The sequence below is a fragment of the Micropterus dolomieu genome, linkage group LG04 (genome assembly GCF_021292245.1).
Source record: "Micropterus dolomieu isolate WLL.071019.BEF.003 ecotype Adirondacks linkage group LG04, ASM2129224v1, whole genome shotgun sequence".
Lineage (NCBI taxonomy): Eukaryota > Metazoa > Chordata > Actinopteri > Centrarchiformes > Centrarchidae > Micropterus > Micropterus dolomieu.
In genome coordinates this window covers 4962265-4982329 of record NC_060153.1, presented here as the reverse complement: position 1 = coordinate 4982329, position 20065 = coordinate 4962265, and the positions used below count along the sequence as shown (strand labels likewise).

General features: G+C 39.9%; 2 protein-coding genes across 12 annotated transcripts in view; one reads left to right on the top strand and one right to left on the bottom strand.

Annotated features, from left to right (window-relative positions):
- Positions 1–11860, bottom strand: part of fam193a (family with sequence similarity 193 member A) — a 29119-nt gene extending 17259 nt beyond the window's left edge. For 2 of the 4 annotated variants that reach the window (XM_046048142.1, XM_046048143.1), the window contains exons 1-3: positions 11461–11860; positions 9755–9829; positions 8175–8417 (exon numbers count right to left, since the gene is read on the bottom strand). In XM_046048142.1, the coding sequence (XP_045904098.1) occupies positions 8175–8417; positions 9755–9829; positions 11461–11682 (540 nt within the window). In that variant the 5' untranslated portion in view covers positions 11683–11860. Of the gene's footprint in view, positions 1–3402; positions 3580–8174; positions 8418–9754; positions 9830–11460 lie in introns of those variants that run through there. The other 2 variants (XM_046048144.1, XM_046048145.1) reach the window with 2 other exon arrangements.
- Positions 11861–12186: 326 nt separating this feature from the next.
- The window catches only part of arfip1 (ADP-ribosylation factor interacting protein 1 (arfaptin 1)), an 18214-nt gene continuing 10335 nt past the window's right edge, over positions 12187–20065 (top strand). The window contains exons 1-3 of one of the 8 annotated variants that reach the window (XM_046048209.1): positions 12187–12228; positions 13664–14049; positions 17447–17548. In XM_046048209.1, coding sequence (XP_045904165.1) covers positions 13666–14049; positions 17447–17548 — 486 coding nt within the window. In that variant the 5' untranslated portion in view covers positions 12187–12228; positions 13664–13665. Of the gene's footprint in view, positions 12229–12458; positions 12803–12884; positions 13064–13199; positions 13221–13663; positions 14050–17446; positions 17549–20065 lie in introns of those variants that run through there. The other 7 variants (XM_046048207.1, XM_046048212.1, XM_046048211.1 and 4 more) reach the window with 7 other exon arrangements.

The window sequence follows — 20065 nt, the reverse complement described above, 5'->3', positions numbered from 1 at the left end:
ATAATTAAGTGTAACAATTCTGTCCAAGCTAACTTTCTGCAGCCGCTTCACAATAAATGCTTTCCAGTGGCATGGTTCCGTTTACTACACGGCCATGAGATCATGAGTCAGCATAGTACCCCACTGCTGTGAGGATGCAATGGAACAATTCATTTATGAGAAAACCAAACCCAAGCCAAAAAGCAAAAGCCAACGCACCCACACCCACAACTGAGGAAACCTTCTGACATACTTGACAAGTCTTCCGATTCTTCTAATTAAAGTCTGATCAATAGCACATAAATCAATGATGTGACACTACTTGAGGCATTGAAGAAGGTTTTAAATTATACTACTTTGAGTAGTGTCAAGATTCACTTGCATTTGTTCAAATGTACAGCAGGGTGCATTGGTGAACAAATGCACATACTATTTTATTCTTTGCAGTACAACTTTGTGGTTAGTAAGGCAGTGCGTCTTTGAGGCCACTGGCAAGATATCTTGCACCCAACACGCTGTACGTATGTGTACCAGCACAAATTATGTGTAGGGGTGTGCCAATAAATCGATACAGCAATATATCGTATCTATATTCTGATACATAAAATTAATTAAAAAATAACGCTGTGATGGTTAGCTCAATACTAATGTATAATGGGAAAATCCATTAATGTGCCAACGGACATTAGCATCACGATTGCAAAAATATAATCTTAACATAAACTTAACATTTTGCTTCGCATGCTGAACATCCTGAGTGACATACTGTGCAAGTAGATATGTTTTCTGAGCTTTGTGTGAAATAAAAATACCCAAAGGGTCAAAACTCAAACCCAATATTCCTAGTGGCCTAAAAATACTAGAGCCCGACCAATATGAGATTTTAAGTCCGATAACAATTTCGATATTTGACGATTTTAAAATCAGATTGCCAATATATCAGCCGATATTCTTTCCCTCCTTATTTTAAGAAACGCTTAACATAAACAAAGATTAAGCCTAATCTTTGTTATGTTGAGACCTCACCAAGATACCATGACATAATCAGGCATGTGATTGGCAAAGGGCAAAAAAACAGGAATATATATAGAGACACCCCGATTAAACTGGCAGTGGCAGGACCCACGACAATAACTTATTTGGTGGATGGGTTTAATTCACTGCGCCATCGCGACCTCTCAACAGCATGAGACATGAAATAATTGAGTCTATAACTAAATAATATAACTACTAACTTTCAAATTAGTTCAGTAAACGTTAATAGGTTATTTTTTAAGAATTAGAGACAGCAGCAGGTTGTCGCCTGTGTAAGACCTGGTGGCCTAACTGTTAAATAAAGTTATATTATTGCCCATTATGATCAAACAGCAAGATCAGTCTCTGTCTGATCATAACCTGTAGGAAAAAGTTTGACATTTCAACTGTGGCAGTGGGCGGGCGTGTGCGTGAGATGAGAACGACCGCAACAGTTCCACAGAAGCCGTTCCTATGGTTACCTCGCGGAGCGCTTGTTCGCCTGAGCGCAGAGCGACCCCGTGGATCCAAGCTGTCTGAAACGGCCTTATATAAACCCTGTCACAACCATTCATAAGAATTTTTTTTATAACTTGCCAAAACCTGTAACATACGGATGACTTAAAAAGCAACCATTCATAAAGCAAAGTGTAGCCTATTTAGCCTATGATTGATCAATCGACAACAAAGTCAAAGTAAAAATTAGATAGCCTATAACAAGCAATAATCAAAACATACCCAATTTATCGGATCCTTATTGTCAACTCAGTGTTGGGCAAATTACTCAGAAATAATATAGTTATTACCAACTACTTACTCAGCATATACTCCTTAAAAAAGTAATATTAGCTACTCTACTTATTACTGGGTGATTAACACTCTCTCCTGATCATAGACTATAGTCCAAGCATCACTGGCAGCAGCGGCCGGTGTTTCTTTCCGAGTTTCATGTTGTGTTGCTGTTCATGTTCCTGTTTAGCTGATGCTTCAATTAGCCTAAGTATAAATGTACAATTGTTTGCAGAAAAAAACTTTTTGCTGGTCGCACAAAGTTTACAACTGACGACAATGTTCTTTGCATCGTAGACTGTGACACAATAATGGCCATAACGTTACTTACAGATGTTGAAAATATTTCTCTGTCCCTGTTCTCCAGTCTTCCTTTAGCTTTTTGGCTAATAACTGACCTGAACAACATAAGGTCCGGTGACCTGCAGTGCGGTCACGCATTCACATCAGGGATGGTGCGTTCAGTAGCGCAGCATTAATTGGATTAGTAACTGTAATAATATAACAGCTTTGGAAATAGTAATCCATTACATTACTCTTTACTGGCAAAAATAATATTGCAGTATTACTGCCCAAAACGTTATGTACCACTGATGCGCGAGAGCGACTGTGGTACACACTGCGCAGGTGTGGAATTGGCAGCTGAACGCAAACGAACATCCTGGTTGATACTTGGAAAGGAAGAAAACTTTACACACGTCAGCCTATAGATGTCCTTTCCATTTCACTTGGCCAGCTCCTGTACTTTGGGTCTATAGGTAACATTTGAGTGGACAAAAAAAGACCTGCGGAGTTCCCCATGGCTCCATTGTGGGGCATCTTCTGTTCAACATCTACAGGCTTCCACTGGCTCAGATTATGTTACCATAATTATGACAAGACAGCACACACATTTACATAAGCATTACACCACTAATAATAGTCTAATAGAAGCACTGATGGAGGGCACTGAATGTGCCAGAATTTTCTTTGATTAAACAAAGATAAAACAGAAGTAAGTGTTTTTGGGTTAGTTATGTAGTCATGGACTCTGAGGCCTGAGTTTGAATAGCCATTAACCCAGTTAAGATAATTACAAAGACAGCCTCCTATCACCTGAAGAATATATCAAGAATTAAAGGACTTCTAAGCAAGGTTTGGAAAAAAAGTGTCCACTCGACAACTGTAACGGTGTCTTAACAGGGCTCCCTAAAAACTCGAACAGCTGCTGCTGATTCAGAACGCTGCTGCTCGTGTCCTCACTAAGATCAAAAAAAGTGGATCACATCACTTCCACTCGCTTCCTGTCGGTCAGATAATTGATTTAATATTTAATACTATTGTTGGTTTACAAAACACTGAATGGTTAAGGGTCAAAATACTTTTCTGATCTGCTGCTACGTTACGATAGGCGACCCACACTACCTCTAAGCTAGGGCTGGGCAATATGGACCAAAAAGTCATATCCCGGTACTGTTAGGCTGAATACCGGTATAAAATATATTATTTGTTTACTATTTGTAGTAGCTTGTTTCTTATTTCACCGTTTTAATTATACTTCATTCTCCACCTTATTTAAGTATCACTCACTTATTGAATCTGCCTCCTTCAGTTCTCTTCACACTCACAAACCTAACGTACCTCTGCTGCAAACACGTCAGCGTGCCCGCTTTTTTCCGTCTCTCTCTCCCTGTATGCTCCATTGATTCTCCATCAGTAGTTGGCAATGTTATATAAAGTCGGCGAACAAACTTTTCCACTCACAGTTCCATTCACAGCAGCAGCTGCGCCACATGTTGAAGAGGCGTGTTGACGACGTAGCCTTTCAAAACAAAACAAACATGGTAGCTAATGAATGACACCTCACTGGTGTGTTCACTATCGCTTTGACTGATCTGCTCTTGTAAAATATCCACTGTGTCAAGAACTTGTAACGTAATAACTCTGTGTGTCTCTGAAAAATGCTACAATGTGTCGCCGAATATACCCGGACAGCTGTTAATATACATGGGCGGCCTGCCGAAGTAAAGTGTACGTGTGGGAAACACTGACTGAACCGTTGTTTTTCTTCTTATAAGCGAGGTCTTCAGCAGTGTCGACCAGCACCGTGTCTCCCTCCATGTTGTTACAGAGTTTGTGAGTAGACAGCTGCATGCAGACGCAGAGGGAGGGACGGGGCTGCGTGATAAGGGAGAGAGAGCGGAGCAAACACTGGCAGGACTTAACGGAAACATATAAATTAACTTACCATCAAACTATATAATTGGTATAAACGGTATTTTGTAATTTTATCTCTCTTTTGAAATTATATCTGTATACCTCATTATACCGATATACCGCCTAGCCCTACTCTAAGGCAGAGGTGCCCCTGAAGTGCCTTGTTGTGCTATACAAATAAATTTGCCTTTTAATTAATTTCCATTCAGAGACATGTCACCGATGTGCAAACAGCAAAATGAGTTAGAATTGGCCTCTGTGTTAAAAAGATTATTGTAGTTCCTGGAGACACATCTATTTCTGAATGAACAGAGTTTTACTCAGATCACACACCCAAAATGCAGCTAAAACACAGCACAGTAAAATGGCAGCAAGAATATAGAAACAGTTATGACAACAAGCTTTAGCCAGGCTCTGTTGAAAAATTAATGGTGGAGTAGAACTATTGCTCTATTCCGAGCTTCCTCTGGATGTCTGAGCCCCTCACTCTATACCCAAGGCTGAGCCAAGCCACCCTACAGGGGAGACTCATCTTGGCTGCTTGTATGTGCAAACTCGTTCTTTCGGTCACTACCTAAAGTTCATGACCATAGGTGAGGGTTAGCACTAGGGCTGGGTATCGTTCAAAGATTTGATAGAGACTTTGACACCGGTTCTTGAATGATACTCTGATACCAATTTTATTCTCAACAAACTGAGAACCATTGTTGTTTGTTTAAAGTAACTTAATATTGTTATTGTTGTTATTTTATTTTGTTATTTAATTGTTATTTTAATTATGCTTCCTTTGAAAAATTCTACCGCTTGTCAAAAAGCAACACATATTTTCAATGTACCTTAAGCCTATATTGTGTTTTTGTTGTTTTTATTCCTCTTTAGATTTTATAATGTAATTTCAATGTTTATTAATTATATATTTTTTATTGCTTATTTGTGAATTTGTGCTCTGGCAACATTACAACCTAAACATTCATAGCAAAAGGCCTGAGAGAAAGAGAGAGAGAGAAATCTCTCATCTCATCTCATGGAAACAAATTTCTGCCACTACATATCAAAGTTTCCTCCTCACTAGAGGAAGCGGTGGCCAGGCAACAACTATCACAATAGACAGTAAAGTCACGCTTTGGAAAATGTAGCGTGTGTGGAAGCTACTGCGCTACTTGGTCAATAAAAGAGCTTTGATGTGATTCAGAAAACAGCGACGCTACCACCAAGCTACTGAGAAATGTAGTTAAACTAGTAACGTTACTGCCCAACACTGCCCGTATGGTGGGTAAGTTGAAGCAAGCAGTAGAGTGCTCTTGTTGCAGTCAAAGACGGAGCAACTTTCTGCTCTTAAGTTTATTCCATTCACATTCAAGGGCTTCACCAGGTTTGTTGTGTCGCCAATCTTGGCAGCAATTATCTTACGTCGCAAACATTGCATCAAACCTGGTGCAATGTAGCCACACTTTTGATTTTCTCCACGTCTTTTACATCCACGAGCCACGTCTCTGTGTGTTACTGGCGTGAACTAGTGTTTACATCACCACAGCCAATTACAATCACTTTTAGATTTGAGCACATCAAGCATGCTGCATGCTTATTGGCTCATTGACAACGTTAACAAGAACCATTAGGTATCGAAATTTGGTACTGAAAGACGAGACATTTTTTGATACTTGATGGTATTGAGGCAATTTGGTCGGTGCCTAAAAAGTATTGAACTCGATACATAACGGTCCTCTACAGCATCCACATTACTGCTGCCGCTCCAATCCACCTGTCCATCTCACGCACCATTTTACTGTAGTTTGTAAACATGATCTCGAGATCCTTGAACTCCTTCGCTTAGGCAGCAACTCACTCCCAAACAATTTGCAATACAATAAACATGGTACCCCCAGGATTCTCAAAGTTAAATTTAAGACCTTTTCTATACCACCTAGGATGAAATTCAATACCAACCTCACTGCCGTTTAATGGAAAATCTGTATTAATTTTAACATTTTATTATAATACATTCATATTTAACACACTATAGCTTGGGGTGTTTTTGTACTTTAATAAGATAAAATTAATCAAGGATGTCACTTTGTGTTGAAAAGTGGTGGGGACAAAAGGGTTCAGATTAGGGGTGCTATGATACACTTAGCTCACATGCACGATTCACAATACTGGGTTCACGAGAACAAGACAAGAAGATATTTTAACACTATTTGATAAAATATTCAGTGCTGAAATGCCCTATTAATGCCCTATAAAATTTTGAGCACTAAACACTTCATTTCCTGCATTCTAGAGACATTTTCTGCACCAATTTATGGCTGAATTGTCTTTATATAAATAAAGTGATTCAGATTGTTTTAGCTTAAACTTTTTTGAACAATGCACATTTGTTTCTTTTATCTTTAAATTGCATTGCATGTTTTCTTATTGTGCAAATAAACCTTTCTCAAAGTATTTTCATTTGTTTTTTTAACATTTCTTGTTGCAAACCATTTTTCAGAACATATTTAACAAATGCTTTAAAAAAAAAAAAGTGATGGAGACATGTCCCCAGTATCCCCAGCGTAAATGACACTTATGAAATGAATAAAATATTTGTGTACTAAGAACTTTTAAGGGGTGAAATCAAAAATACAAGAGTTGTTGCAAATAGTTACACCTTGTAAAAGTAATATAATATGCCAGCTGCTTCAGTGATTATTCATCTTGTTCTGTTTTTCTAAAGCAACTAAAGGCTGCTTGAAATATAGTATTGGCTTGAAAGTAGCAGGGGAAAGGAGTTGGGCTCCGGTTTGTTTTTCCCTTGTTCGCGTGATCGGCACATCTGGGTGATGTAATGTTTAATGTGCGTTACTGTGCCTGCAACAGCGGCGCAACGCCGACACACAGACACGGTCCTCCTCTCATACACACCTGTCTCTTCGTTGCTGTAGTAACATTCACTGACCAGTAACCTGCAGCGGGTCTTCCAGCTCTGCTGTTTCATCAGCGCTGGCCACAGTGTGACTGGCTCGCACGCCGATCAGCTTGTTGTGCTAACCTCAGCGCCACTGCCCTCAGCCTCGCCCGCCAACTTGTTCGTATCTCTGGCTTTCTGAATTTCAGACACTTGCCCATTCTGAGTCGTCGAGCTAACATTTGTAGCACGTCAGAGACGTTTTCTTTTCTTTTCTAACAACTGACTGATTCGCACAGAGCTGGATGCCAGAGCTCTTGCACGGCGAACACTTCTCAATTCAGAGCGTAAAGCTAAACACTGACGTAAACAGTAGCGTTACCTGTACTGCCATATAACATCAGAGTCACACCAAACAGAGTATATTATGAAGTTTCACACACACACAAAGTATTTATTTATGACGTTACGACATTAATTAAATCCTACGAAATGACAAGAAAAAATGTAAGACCTTGGTAAATGAAATTTAATACTTTGTAAATGAAATTTAAGACTTTTAAGGCCTTATTTTTGGAATATGAAATTTAAGACTTTTTAAATACTTTTAAGACCCCGCGGGTACCCTGAATAAAGGTGAGTCCCCTCCTTTTTAAATTCAGCGTGTAGTAAAGAGTTAATAGTCAGCCTCATTAATTACAACCAATAACCAAAGCCTTCTAAACACAACCCAGAGGAAGAAAAGTGACCTTGTATTCCAGTGAACAAAAGTGCTGTGTTGAATCACAAGATTTTACCACTTTTTAGTTGGTGTTGTCCTTACAAGGATACAAGCTGAGCATGTGCCCAGGCCATCTAACATAAAAAAGCTCTTTATATGAAGAGGCAGTATTCTTTGACATCATGGCACACAACATAGGCCTGAGAGGATATTTACAGTCAGGCTCTGATGTGTAAACTTCTCCTTAAACACTGTGGCATGTGGCATGCAACTATGTTTTACATGGTTGAATGACAAAGAACTGAACTGCACTGTAAATGAAATGTAAAATTCTACAAAGCATAAAAAAAAGAATCTGAAAGTTAGGCATACACTTGATTTATACTAAAAACAACATATGTAATCTTCATGTATGAATTTATAGAATATAGTACAGCATTTCACTGCATTGTCCTTTGTTTTAAGAAATTAAACTGCTGATATATGGCAGCGGTGATGAGACAGATATTGTTTGAAAACTGTAGAATCTCTTTTGCAACACCAACATCCTTTCCACATAATTAAAAAATTCTTTATAGGCAGATGACTTACCCCCAGTGACTGCTCCAGAGCAGTGTGTCGGTCCTCCTTCTCCACTGTGCGCCTGCAGTCAGAGCACACCCACAGAGGCAGCTGGATGGCACTGGGTGTTTTGTTGGGCTGTGACGTACCGTTCTGGCCCGAGATCCCTGCCTCAGAAGGCACGGCACCGTCTTTACGCTCACATCGGCACAAGAGGCAGCGATCGCCGGCCGTATAGGGAGCCCGCTGGTTCAAGCCAAACGTGAATGGGGTCTGTGGTGAGTATGTTAGCAAGAACAAGTAGAGAGAGAAAAATATACCATGAGGAACACAACCAATTTAGAACTTGCATTAAGTTACTGTGTGATAACTGGTTAAAACATCACATGTATTTTGAAAGAAAAACTGATTTTGTAAATTGTATTTGTAAAGGGTCAACAAAGATATATAGTGGTTCGTTTCAGTTACTTGCTAAAGTGTGATAAAAAAACAAACTATATCTTTCAAGGTGGACTGTCAAACTAAACCCTTTCTCAAAAAATAGTGCAAAATTTGACTCTATACTTTAGCGAAAAACTTTAGTTTGTCCACATTGGCTCCAAGATTGACAAGTCTGCTATAGCGCATATCTGCTATGTATTAAGCTGTGTCACACTCTATGTCTTTGTAACCCATTGCACTGGCACTCCAGCTGCCTAATCTGCCCCACTGGACTCAATTAAAACATTGGAACCTTTTTTAATGCACAGCCTTGTCAGTGAGTGAACCACAGAGAGGTACAGACACATAATTAGCAGCCAGAAGTTTCAACTGTGATATCCACATTAGAAGTGTTTGTCAGAGAACAAAACAGCCTTTGGGATTTTAAAAAGAACGTTGCTTTGCATCCATTTCTCCAACACTGTATAGATGTACTAGTAGTTCGGTTTGGTGCACCGGGTTACTCAACTTCACCCACAGTGGCATTTTCTGACTACACAAAAAAGCACAGCAGTAAACCAATACCCCCTATCAATTTTGTAAAAGTATGCAATTTGAGACTTTGTCACCAAACAACAGAGTTTTGCCTGGCCCATTTAGAGTACTTATGGTGGCACAGGACAATATATTTAAACTTGTTCAGAAATGCACGTTAATACTTTTCTAAGAAATTATGTTGGGATATCCCGTTTACCTGCTTTTCTGTCTGGCCAAGATCACTGAATATGACAATATAAAGTTTGGTTTAGGCCCAAATTTTTACCTTCAAGAAAAACTTTTGTCAACAGTCACTTGAAATATAGCTAAACGCTGACAGAAAGCAGAATTTGAGGTGTCAGTGCCAGATCACTACTGTGAAAAAATGATGGAAATAATTGTGCTGCCAAGGGCAGGCAGTGGCAATACGATGAGACTGGCTCCAATCACGTTCCAGATGTGTACGAACACAAATATAGGAGCATCTTGATGTCACGCTGTTGCAGAGAGCACAACTGTGTTTGGAGCAAGTCACATCAAAATTGAATATGCTTGATATTTGTTAGTTTTGTAACTCTGGACATTAAATGTTTAAAATTTAGAGAGTCTTAGTAGTCTTAGACGAACTTCTGAAAACCTTGATGTACGTTTACCTGAAGGACTCCGGAGAAGTCAGCATTAACTGGTCCTTCCGTAAACTGTGGTGTAACATTGTTGTTCACTTTGACCTAAGGGACACAAACATAAATATAGAACAGACAACTTACCACGTGAGCTTGATCAAATACAGTTAGTAAAACTTGAGAGTCTATAGTGTCGGGCACTGTCGTAGAGTTTTTTGTTTAGGACCTATGGCTGGTTGACTTGGTGAGTGGGAGAATTATAACATCACATTTCAAATACTTATGAGGTAAAGTACAGATCTATACTTTCTGAGTTTCCAAGCTATGTGTGTGCGGTGCACATTCAAGGCAGATAATTGTTAGGCAATACAGACAGGCCTGCCCAGGCTAGGCACGTAGACTACTATATAAACATAATTAAAGAGTCAGTTCACCCAAATTACAATAAAACATTTTCCCACTTGCCCCTAATAGTAGTTTAGGTATTGTTTGCTCTTTTGCCAATTTGCATAAAATTGACTGATTAACATTCATAGCAGATCATTTGCGCACAAGAATTATATACAACAACAATAGTGGATGGACAGCTGTGTTGAAAAATGAATACCATATCACCTTATTACACAAACTATTGCATATCATAAGTAGACACTATTATCAAAACGTTTATAAACATTTTATCATGGAGCACTTTTCTGAGTCTATGATTTTCTCATGATGAACAGAGGATGTAATTGTTATGATGTGCAAAATTTGTCTGGTTGGAGAGGTCATAACATCCAAGGAAGAATGCAATTTATTTGTTAGGAGGCTGGCTGTTTGTGCATGATCTATCATAAACATACGCACATTTGCTGAGTTAAAGACAAAGAAAAACAGAGGGGACACATTTCACTGCCATGCAGAACGACTATACAATTGTAGGCTACATTTGTGATGTTTGTGAGGCCAAAAGCTAACCAAGTATCGTTTGAACCTAAACTAGCTAAACATCTTATGGTGCCATGTTAAGTTATTGTTGAAGTGCTAACTTAAGGTGTGTAGCTAAGCTATAGTGGATAACTGAAGTTTGTTAGATGGTTTCTCTTATTTCTGGCAAATCTAACCAATTTAAACTCAAACAAACCTTTATAAGCATGAAAAGTGGAAGGTCAGGTTGTAAAAACAGAGAGAGGCCCGACAGGGATATAAGTTGTTAGTTTTCTTCCCAGTTAGCATTAACTTAGCTAGCAATAATGTTTCTGTTTAACAGCAGCCTTTGGGCAAACTGTGCTGAACCTATATTTCCACCTTATAATCTTGGCTTGGCCAATGTAATCTCCACCAACCTGGACTGTATTAGCTCAAAATAATGGTTTGTGATGTCTACATTGTTGTCGATTCAGCTAACTTACGATCTCTTAACTTAAGCTAACGATTATAGCCTCAGCGTTTGGCCAAGTCAGAAGTAGCCTGATGTTTACGTTACGGCAGTTTCTTACCACATAACAAGGCCTCTTGAACTACACAGCTATACGACTTGCTAGCTGACAAGGTATTCCACAAAGCATAACAACCAGCAGTGGTGGCAATTAACGTTAAGCCAGTTAATTTCTAGCTACGTTGCAAAGGTTAGTTAGCTAGCTGCCTTCCTCGCAGCAGTGTCAGGCCCAAATCAGATTTGTGTCGTTGATAACAGTGCTAGCTAGTCGCCCCCGTTTTGACATCCACCGGTTCACATTGTGTGACACTCTTACCTCTCCGTTTATGCCCATGATGGACCCTATATTCCCGTTGCCTGTACTGCCAGGTGTTAAAAAGCTTACGACAGAGGCAGGTGTTGCTGTTCCCGCACAGCCTAGGGCCGAGGCAACCCCGGCCTTGCCACCGCTGGTATTGCAGACAGCACTGCAGCTACTGCCACCGCCCCGCTTGTTCTTCCTGCGTTTAGCCCCTCGTTTAGCATCGGTTGGACTCATTTTTCCACAAAAGAAGCGAGACAACTTGCCGTCCAGACGTGGCAGGGTCTCAAGTGGAATGCCGGGCGCAATCACTCGGGTATAAATCCGGGATAGCGATTTAGAGACTCCCAAAACGACAGACACTCCGTTCCATCAAAGTGCAAGCCGACTTCATAGATTCCAATATGGCCTCTAGCTGGGCTGTCTCAACAAGGCTTCAGCCTTCAGACTGCGTCACAACGCAGCTGTACGTACCCAATCCCGGGGCTTATGGGAAATTGAGTTTATTGTGAATTATCACATTGTCGCTTAGTTTAGTTACTGGAGTTCTGGCTAAATGTCACATAAGTTACACAAATGCAAGTTTACAAACAAAAACCCTTTTTAAAATCCTTGAGAAAGAAATTTATCTTTTATTTTAAAACAAACCGTATCTCCTTCAGCAGAAAGGCTCGGAAGATACCTAATGTCTGTAACTCGCTTGAAGGTCTTTCTGTGAGATATCCTTTTTTTATGGAATTACTTTTTTATTTTTTTCCTTTTGTTATTGAACCCCCTCGCTAGGTACAGTTATATCCCTTATGTGTATCTTTTGCAACGTTATGATTCTTGTTTTATGTTGTTTTTCATATTATTTTCTTACTAAAGAAAAAGGCAGAAAATTGTAGTTGCAGTAGAGAAAAACGTTAATGTCGAATACCTGGCCACTAAATTAGCCTGCTGCTCATTGTAGCGTTTTAACGTTACCTAAAATCGGTCTAAATATATTATATCGGGGGTAATAAACTTATTTCAGACCCATTGAGGACACAAACTGCAAACATCATGTTTTAACAGCAGAGGGGGAGCGCAGTCAGCAAATGATGTGGTCTGCTTCTGATGACAGCACAGGGCCTGGACAGCGTAGTCTTTCCGGGGTTCAAATAACAAGTCTATGTGCTTGAAGAGAGTCGAAGACCACCGATGATAAATTGGTAGTTTATCTATGCAACGTTTGCATTAACCTCAGGCGCACCGCTTTTCAAAGAAACATCCACTGCGGCACGGCACCAAGGATTTCAGTGACTTAACTACTAACGTTACAGGGTTACAACGGCTAACTGTTCACAGCTAAATAGTTAGCCACGGCCGCAGACAGGTAACGTTAATGTTAGCTAAAGTTTTCATCACTCCCATTCTCTTATGGTGTTGAGTTGCATATCTAGAGAGACCGTGAGATGACGTTAACCATTTAAAGTGCTGTTATTTAAGTTTATCATAAGTTCGTTATGTGCGTTATCTGCTGTTTAGCTACATTAACATTAGCTTACAACACGTCAACGGCAGTGATACATTCAGTTAAGTCAAATTAGTGGATAGCTTGATGCGCTAACTGACTGGGAGGTAAAAGTACAGAAAGGTTTGTTGAATGCTTGCTATCCAAATAGATGATGTCCGCTTAGTCTTTACCATGCACTATAACCATTACATTACATGATGTGCCTATGTTAGCATTAATTAAAGAGTGTTCTATTACTTTTGGACGCCTTCGCAAGTCACGTGACGATGCGCAACAGGTAATTTACCTAACCTTGCAAAGTCACGGTTCCTGTGTAACGTTATAGTGTTCCAGAGTGAAAAAGAGCATGCATTGTAACAACAGCTGTAATCCCATCGATTTAGAGTAGCCTTTCAGTCACAATAATACGTTTATATTGACCTTATACAAAATGAGCAGGGATTTCATTCAGATGCTTAGAAAAGTCTTTGAGAAGTTTGGAAGTACATTCTAAACGGCAGTGTTATGCGACAACACGATGTTTTTTTTTATATATATATTGTCAGGGATTTATCTTTCATAAAAAAATGTTTGCTTGGATGTAATGATAATAATGCATTCATATACAGGTGCAAATTGTAGGTTAGTAGTGGACTCCTGTATTGTACTGTATTAGTGCACTATAAACAGTCAGCTAGCTTGTTAGGAGCTATTCATACCTTCCTATCTGTCTGTTTTCAGGTATGTCTGAAGTTAGTCTTGAGGCTGAATCGGGGAAGACCTCAGCCGAGGACCCTCAGATGGTTTGCGGTGAAGCTGACAAAGCAGAGGGGAGTTTGAGTCAGGATGTAAATCAGGAGAGTGTAGACAGCAGTAGGGGATCAGACGATGGAGATGAAGTGCTGTATGACATTGATATTGACAGTGCTGAAGAAAATCCAGAAAACAGTGACGAGGATGTTCAGAAGGAGGATGAGAGCGTTCAGAGCGAGAGTGTAGTGACATGCTGTGCCAGTGAGGCTTCACACATGTCTGACAGTGTAGACAATGGGGGACATAAGGCAAATCACCATGGTGAAACAGCTGAAACACCAGAGGAAAGTGGAGATTCTCACACTGAAACAAAGGTGACCTTTTACCTTCACTTAGGACAATCAGCCTCTTCTAGCCCTTCTTTACTGGGCTTTTGTTCATGTTGCTATTTCGATCTTTATTTGCTGTGATGGTGGTGGTGTCTTTACTTGATTATTAGGTTGAATTTTGTTGTGAAGCTTTATCTGATACAATCAACACCATAAAGCGAAGCTCTAACTGTAAAGAGATATAGTTTATTTCTCTCTTTTATGTCTGTAGATGTGTTTCAGATTTAGTTCTGCTTTGCTGGAGGTTTTAGAACTATGAAGCTGGTGTAGTGGTTGCTCTGTGTTGGTGGTGCAGTTAGTGGCTTTCTTTCTTCTACTTGTGTGTTGCTCTGTGGATCTGAGGCTTCATACATTTTCTCTGCTTTGTATAATGCTGGCTTATCTCAAAGTGATTTTTGAGAAGGATTTATCTTCATGCTGTTCACTACTGTGCAATATATACACTATGTACGGCGTAAGTAAGTGTACACTTACTACATTTTTGCCTTTTGTTGGATGCTGACTCTCTGTGAGTGTGTGTGAAAGTGTAAATGATACCATTTCCTCATAATGTTTCCCTGAACATTGGGTATACACAGAGTTCTTGAATAGTACATGCGGTCAGTCACATGGCTGGGTAAGTGAAACGGATTTGGACTCCTGATTGCACATTCTCAGGCAGTCCCACATTAATTGTGGAGCTGGAATGTGTTATTCCTCAGGCAATGATTCATGTTCTGTCTCGTGCTCTGTGCAAGTATTGCATGTCAGTTTGCACATTTTAAATAAAAATCAAAATTCAGCACGGGTGTAATCCAGACAAATTGTCCATCCTTTTTGCAGCTTTAACCCAACACATGGTTGTCACGTACTTCCACAGGTTGCGAAGCAAGACATGATTCTTTCCTCTTCAAATGACGCAGCTAATTGGACAATTACCTCATTGTTGTCATGCCTCCCTCCTTCCCACGTCATGTTAACTTGTATCCAGGATACTGAACTGTAGGGAACTGCACAGCACAATGACATGCCATACCTTCCTCTTCATATGCCTGATTAATTTGCTGCCATTTTACTGCTCTTGGTGCTCCAGTAGGCTGAAGCTATTAGCAAGCTTCTTTGCAGAATGTTTGCAGATGGTGGGTTGGATCATTTTAGCTCTGTGACCCCTGCTCATCCCTGGAGGCTCTTAAATCAAGATACACCGATAGTTCTGCTGCAGTAGAATATAATTTAAAAAACAATCTTTGTTACAATCTGTATTTATTTCAGCTTTATCTACACCATTTTTTCAAATGCATGAAAGCAGAGACGTGTCTCTACAAGACAGCCTGTTGAAACTTAATATCAGAGAGGACTATCACTCTCTCTTATCTGCAGGGGGTGTGGTTAGAAAAGTCTTAACAGGGCATGTCTGTGCTACTTGCCTGCAAGAGGGCATCGAATGGCCTTTAACTATTTATGTGTCTGTCACATGACACAACATTAAAGTAAAGTGTTTGTCCCACATGCCAACCAGCATGAAATAATTTTAAAGTGCTTCACTTTGGTAATTTTAATATGATAGGTTATTTTCTGGTTGAGCATATCAGAAATCTTGCTGGTTTTCACATCAACTTATTTACACCAAGTGTTCTTCTCTAAGGCCAGTTTTAAACTTTTATAAACGCAAGTACAGTATCAGATAACACTGTGATCCCAGCGAAACACTCTTGATGTATTTGCAATAGATGACCCACCTCTTTAGTATCTTAATGAACTTGACTAGACATAAACAAGTTTTGAAGAAGCTATCAGGTTACACTGTATTACCTGATTCATTTTTGTGCACTAGCATTCTTTCATTCATAGTCTGAAGTACTGGAGGGAATTTGACCTGGTGATTGGTGACCCATGATTTAAACGTGTTCTTTTTGCTCATAAATTGAATCCCAGATCTTGTTATCTGGCAGTTATTTACATTATTTAGACAGTGGTCAAGGTCCACCTATAGTTGAAGGGTCTTGTTGAAAGATGCACAGTTTTATTTATTTATTGATTTATAATAAATGTTTTTAGTGGTACCTGCCCCCTTTGCCAGGTGTGTCATGGATCAGCATTAGCCAGCTTAACCGTGTTAGACGTCACAAAGCTTGCATGCAAAGCTCTATTGTGTTGTTTAGTGTCCTAGTTCTCAGTGATTAAGCCAGAAAAATTGTACTAAAGATAGCACCCCTTTATCTTCAGCCTGCAACTACAGGCAGCAGTTCATTATAGCCTAAACAAAAATGATGTTGCCACAAACTGTTGTCTCCACCCTGTGGCTTGCTACGAGCCAGCATGTAAACGTGTAGCAAAGCAAGCCAATGTGTAACTGTGTCATTTTAATCCACATGCACAATTAAGGGGGACCATGATTTACATGTTTTCATAAAGATGATATCAGGTCTTTCTACATGATTGTTAATTAAGGCCAAGGAGAATTTAGTTCCATGCTTGTTCCTGTATTTTAATATTTTCCAAGTTAGACCACAAAATGACCAGTTACAAACGGTGACACACAGGGTTTACTGTGGTCTGAAATAATTTCCATCACTGTAAAACAGAAAGTCTTGTATTTGCTAGGCAACGCTGACCTGACCATGGCAATGAGAAACCAGATATTGTTAGTCCAAAGCATTGCCATGTAGAACAGCAGATGTTAGAGATAGCTGGCTGATTCCCTTAGCTTCATGGGTGGAGGCATTAAACACTAAACCTTCATGACACATACTGCGTGTACAGTACTGTAAAGAAGATGGCATAATGCTCTTAGTAACCTATTCTGCCCCGCTGTGTTTGGTAATTAAACAGAAACAGTGTTGTGAAATAGGGGAGTGTTGAAAATTGATGGCAGTTGTTGCACAATAACTTCTGGTATCCTGGTAAATGCTGTAATGCTGCAACATAACTATCTTAAAGCTCACTGATCCTCTCCATCCTGTCCTGGAAATCTATGAAAGAAATTGTTAAAAAAGGGTGGACTGACCAGAATGCAGGCATGTTTATTGCAAAACTATGCTGGGTTGGAACAATTTTTGTGAAATTAGTGTTATCATTTTAATCTGTACATTGTATTTTACAATACGGTTATGGTATTCCAGCGTCGCATCAAAATGGTTTTCTTTGGCTCATGTCCAACTTGTTATCACCTATGCATATGTCAGTGTCCTTCATCCTGATATACGGTTGTGACATGATAGTATATCATTCCATATAATCCTTGCCCAGGCCAATAATTTCCACAAGATGGCAGCCCACAACTATTGTGTCCAACTAGTGGATCCTGAGTCCTTGTTTCTTGATGGAGGTCTGTCTCTCTCTTTGAAGTTGTTTGGGAAAGCTTTATCAAATAACCTGCTTCATTTCACACTCCTCGTTACAGGAAGGCACAATGGCTGAGGAGTCGCATAGAAGCTCAGCCGCTGAGATCCCAGTCACGAGCAATGGAGACCTGGATCAGGGCCCTGAGACGGTATTCCAGAGGGTAAGGGCTTGTTGAGAACAGCATCTCTCAAAACTATATAATTTCCTTAGACAATGCAAGTCTACTGGATTACCAAACAAAACTTTTACAGAACAGGTCTTCAGTTGACACACTACCCTTTGTTATGATCTCTGTGTCTTTCATTAAACTGGCTTGACATAAAACAGTAAAAAGTTGTACTCCAGGATGAAAATTAACAGTGCAAACATATTTAGGTCTTTGGCTGTGTATGTTAAATAGTAGGGCTACAACTAAGTTCACCTTTTCAATATCGATTAGCAATTTATTTGTCAATCAATTTTGTCGTCGTAATATAAACAGTGAAAATGTCTTTCACGATTTCCCATAGCATAAGGAGATGGCCTCCATAGTAGCTGACAGGCCACGGGCAGAAGTGGAGATAAAAGAAACGCTTTAGGAGGAATCCATCTAAATGTGATGTAATCCATTTGATACCAAATGTTAGGTCACATTTCTAAAAAATTAAGGCATAGGCACTCACACATAAATTGGATTTTTATAAATGCAAAGATGTTTGAAATTGATACAGCTCAAGTTTTTAATCGGGCTAATCGCATCTTGAACGTTTATGCTGGAGCACCGGTGCGAATCGGTGAATCTTACCATCCCTAATACACAGGTCTGTCAACGGCGCACCACATAGCTGCAGTTCACTGCTTTAGGGGCACAATTGGTTATCTTTAATTCAATGGTTAGTGGCATAAATGTTATGAAATGTTTTGCTTCTTTTACAATCAACCATTCATTCCAAATGTCAAACCCACATACAGAAAGTTCCCTGCCATTACTGCCCGTATGCAAGGAACCTCTTATGCCGCATTCAGACCTACTGCGAATTTTCGCCTCGCGACGCTTTCCTCGTGTGAGTACATTCGCTGCAAGTGTAGGTAAAGGTAAAGCGATTAATGCATAAGGTGAATAAACACAACTCGCCATTATTACAACTGTATGAACCCAAAGTAAACATTTTGCTGTGATTAAATAGTAATAAACGAATTAAACTGATGCCGAAATAACTACAATATGATGCAGATTTGTTAAACATATGAATTCATGCTTTGTCAGGTCTGCCAGCAAGACAGCAGGACAACAACTTCTAAAATGTTTGTTTTCTGAATGGAGTTTGGATCGATCATGGCTGTGCTATGCTAACTTGGTCACAGTAAAGTACAATGATAGCTGGAATAAAGTTACAGAACTCACCAGGTAGTTCAACCTCCTCGCTTTCTTTTCTCCCAGCAATGTCCAGTTTTGTCCGGTTTTTATATAAATATGAAGTCATAGTCCGACAGAGCTTACGATGCTAGCAACAACACTGGAACCGGATGTGCACGGAACCTAGCTGCTGAGAAGCTCCAGTGAAGATAAATCAACGTTGAAATCCCAAAAACTAAAGCTAATTTAATAAAAGCAGTTTACTCCGAACTCCTCACGTGAGTAAATGTCGTAGTTGTGAGAGCAGAATCCGACCGGATACGGATATTTGTCCAATAGCTGCAGCGCTGCTCCCTGCTCCTCTCCCCCAAGTTTAGCAGCTCTCAGCCGGCCTGCAGATTTTCAATCGCTCGCTCTGCCTGGCCTTCTCCACACAACGCTCTAGTGGGCGATTAAAAAAACAGCGCAGTTCTCCAACATGGAAGGCTGCACAATATAATGCACAAATTCACCTCTTGATCACTCTCTATCATCATTATATACACCCCCTTGGGCCCACAACCAAATTCAAACCATGTAAAAACCACAGAAATATGTTGTCTATATGCAATCCACTACTCTGCCGAAATCCTTCCATTGTCACAATCTTTCCTGAGTAGTTTACAACCAGGCCAGCCATATAAAGGCTTATGTATATAATTACTATCATTATCTCTAAAGTGCTCATTCATCCAGTAGCCTAACGTCCCTATCCATGAGTAAAATATTAATATCAGATCTGCGTGTATAGAAGTAATAAGCTTGATACACTATATGAATAAACACACTCTTATTAAAATTCAACCAATTTAATAATAATCTGGATCAAGCGACCAAGTTCTTAAAAGAACTCCAGCACAGAGAGAGGAACAGAGAAATATTAAAACATTATATAAATGCAGCAGTTTGGCAGGTCTGGATGCAGAATGGGCCACATCAGGTCCGGATTCTGCAGACAGAGAAACAAACATGAGCACATCGCTCTCAAACACTGCCAGGTTGTTCACCAGTCATGAGCTGTGAAACAAAAGCACGGCTCTGTTGGTAAATAAAAAGGAAAAGTTACGTTGCGTTCTCTGGCGGACCTGGATCAGCTGTTAGCTGTTTACAGGGCTAATGCTAACGTTGCTATGTGGCTGTGTTTTAATGTTTTAATGACCGGGTCCATTTGTTTTGGAGAGGAGACGACCTCTGAGGTAATTCAGCTCCCGGTAGAACCCTGTCAGGGCTCTGAAGTGGAGCGGACCCAGAACAACTCTCATCAGCTGTTAGCTGTAATGTTAAACACTAGCAGGACTAAAG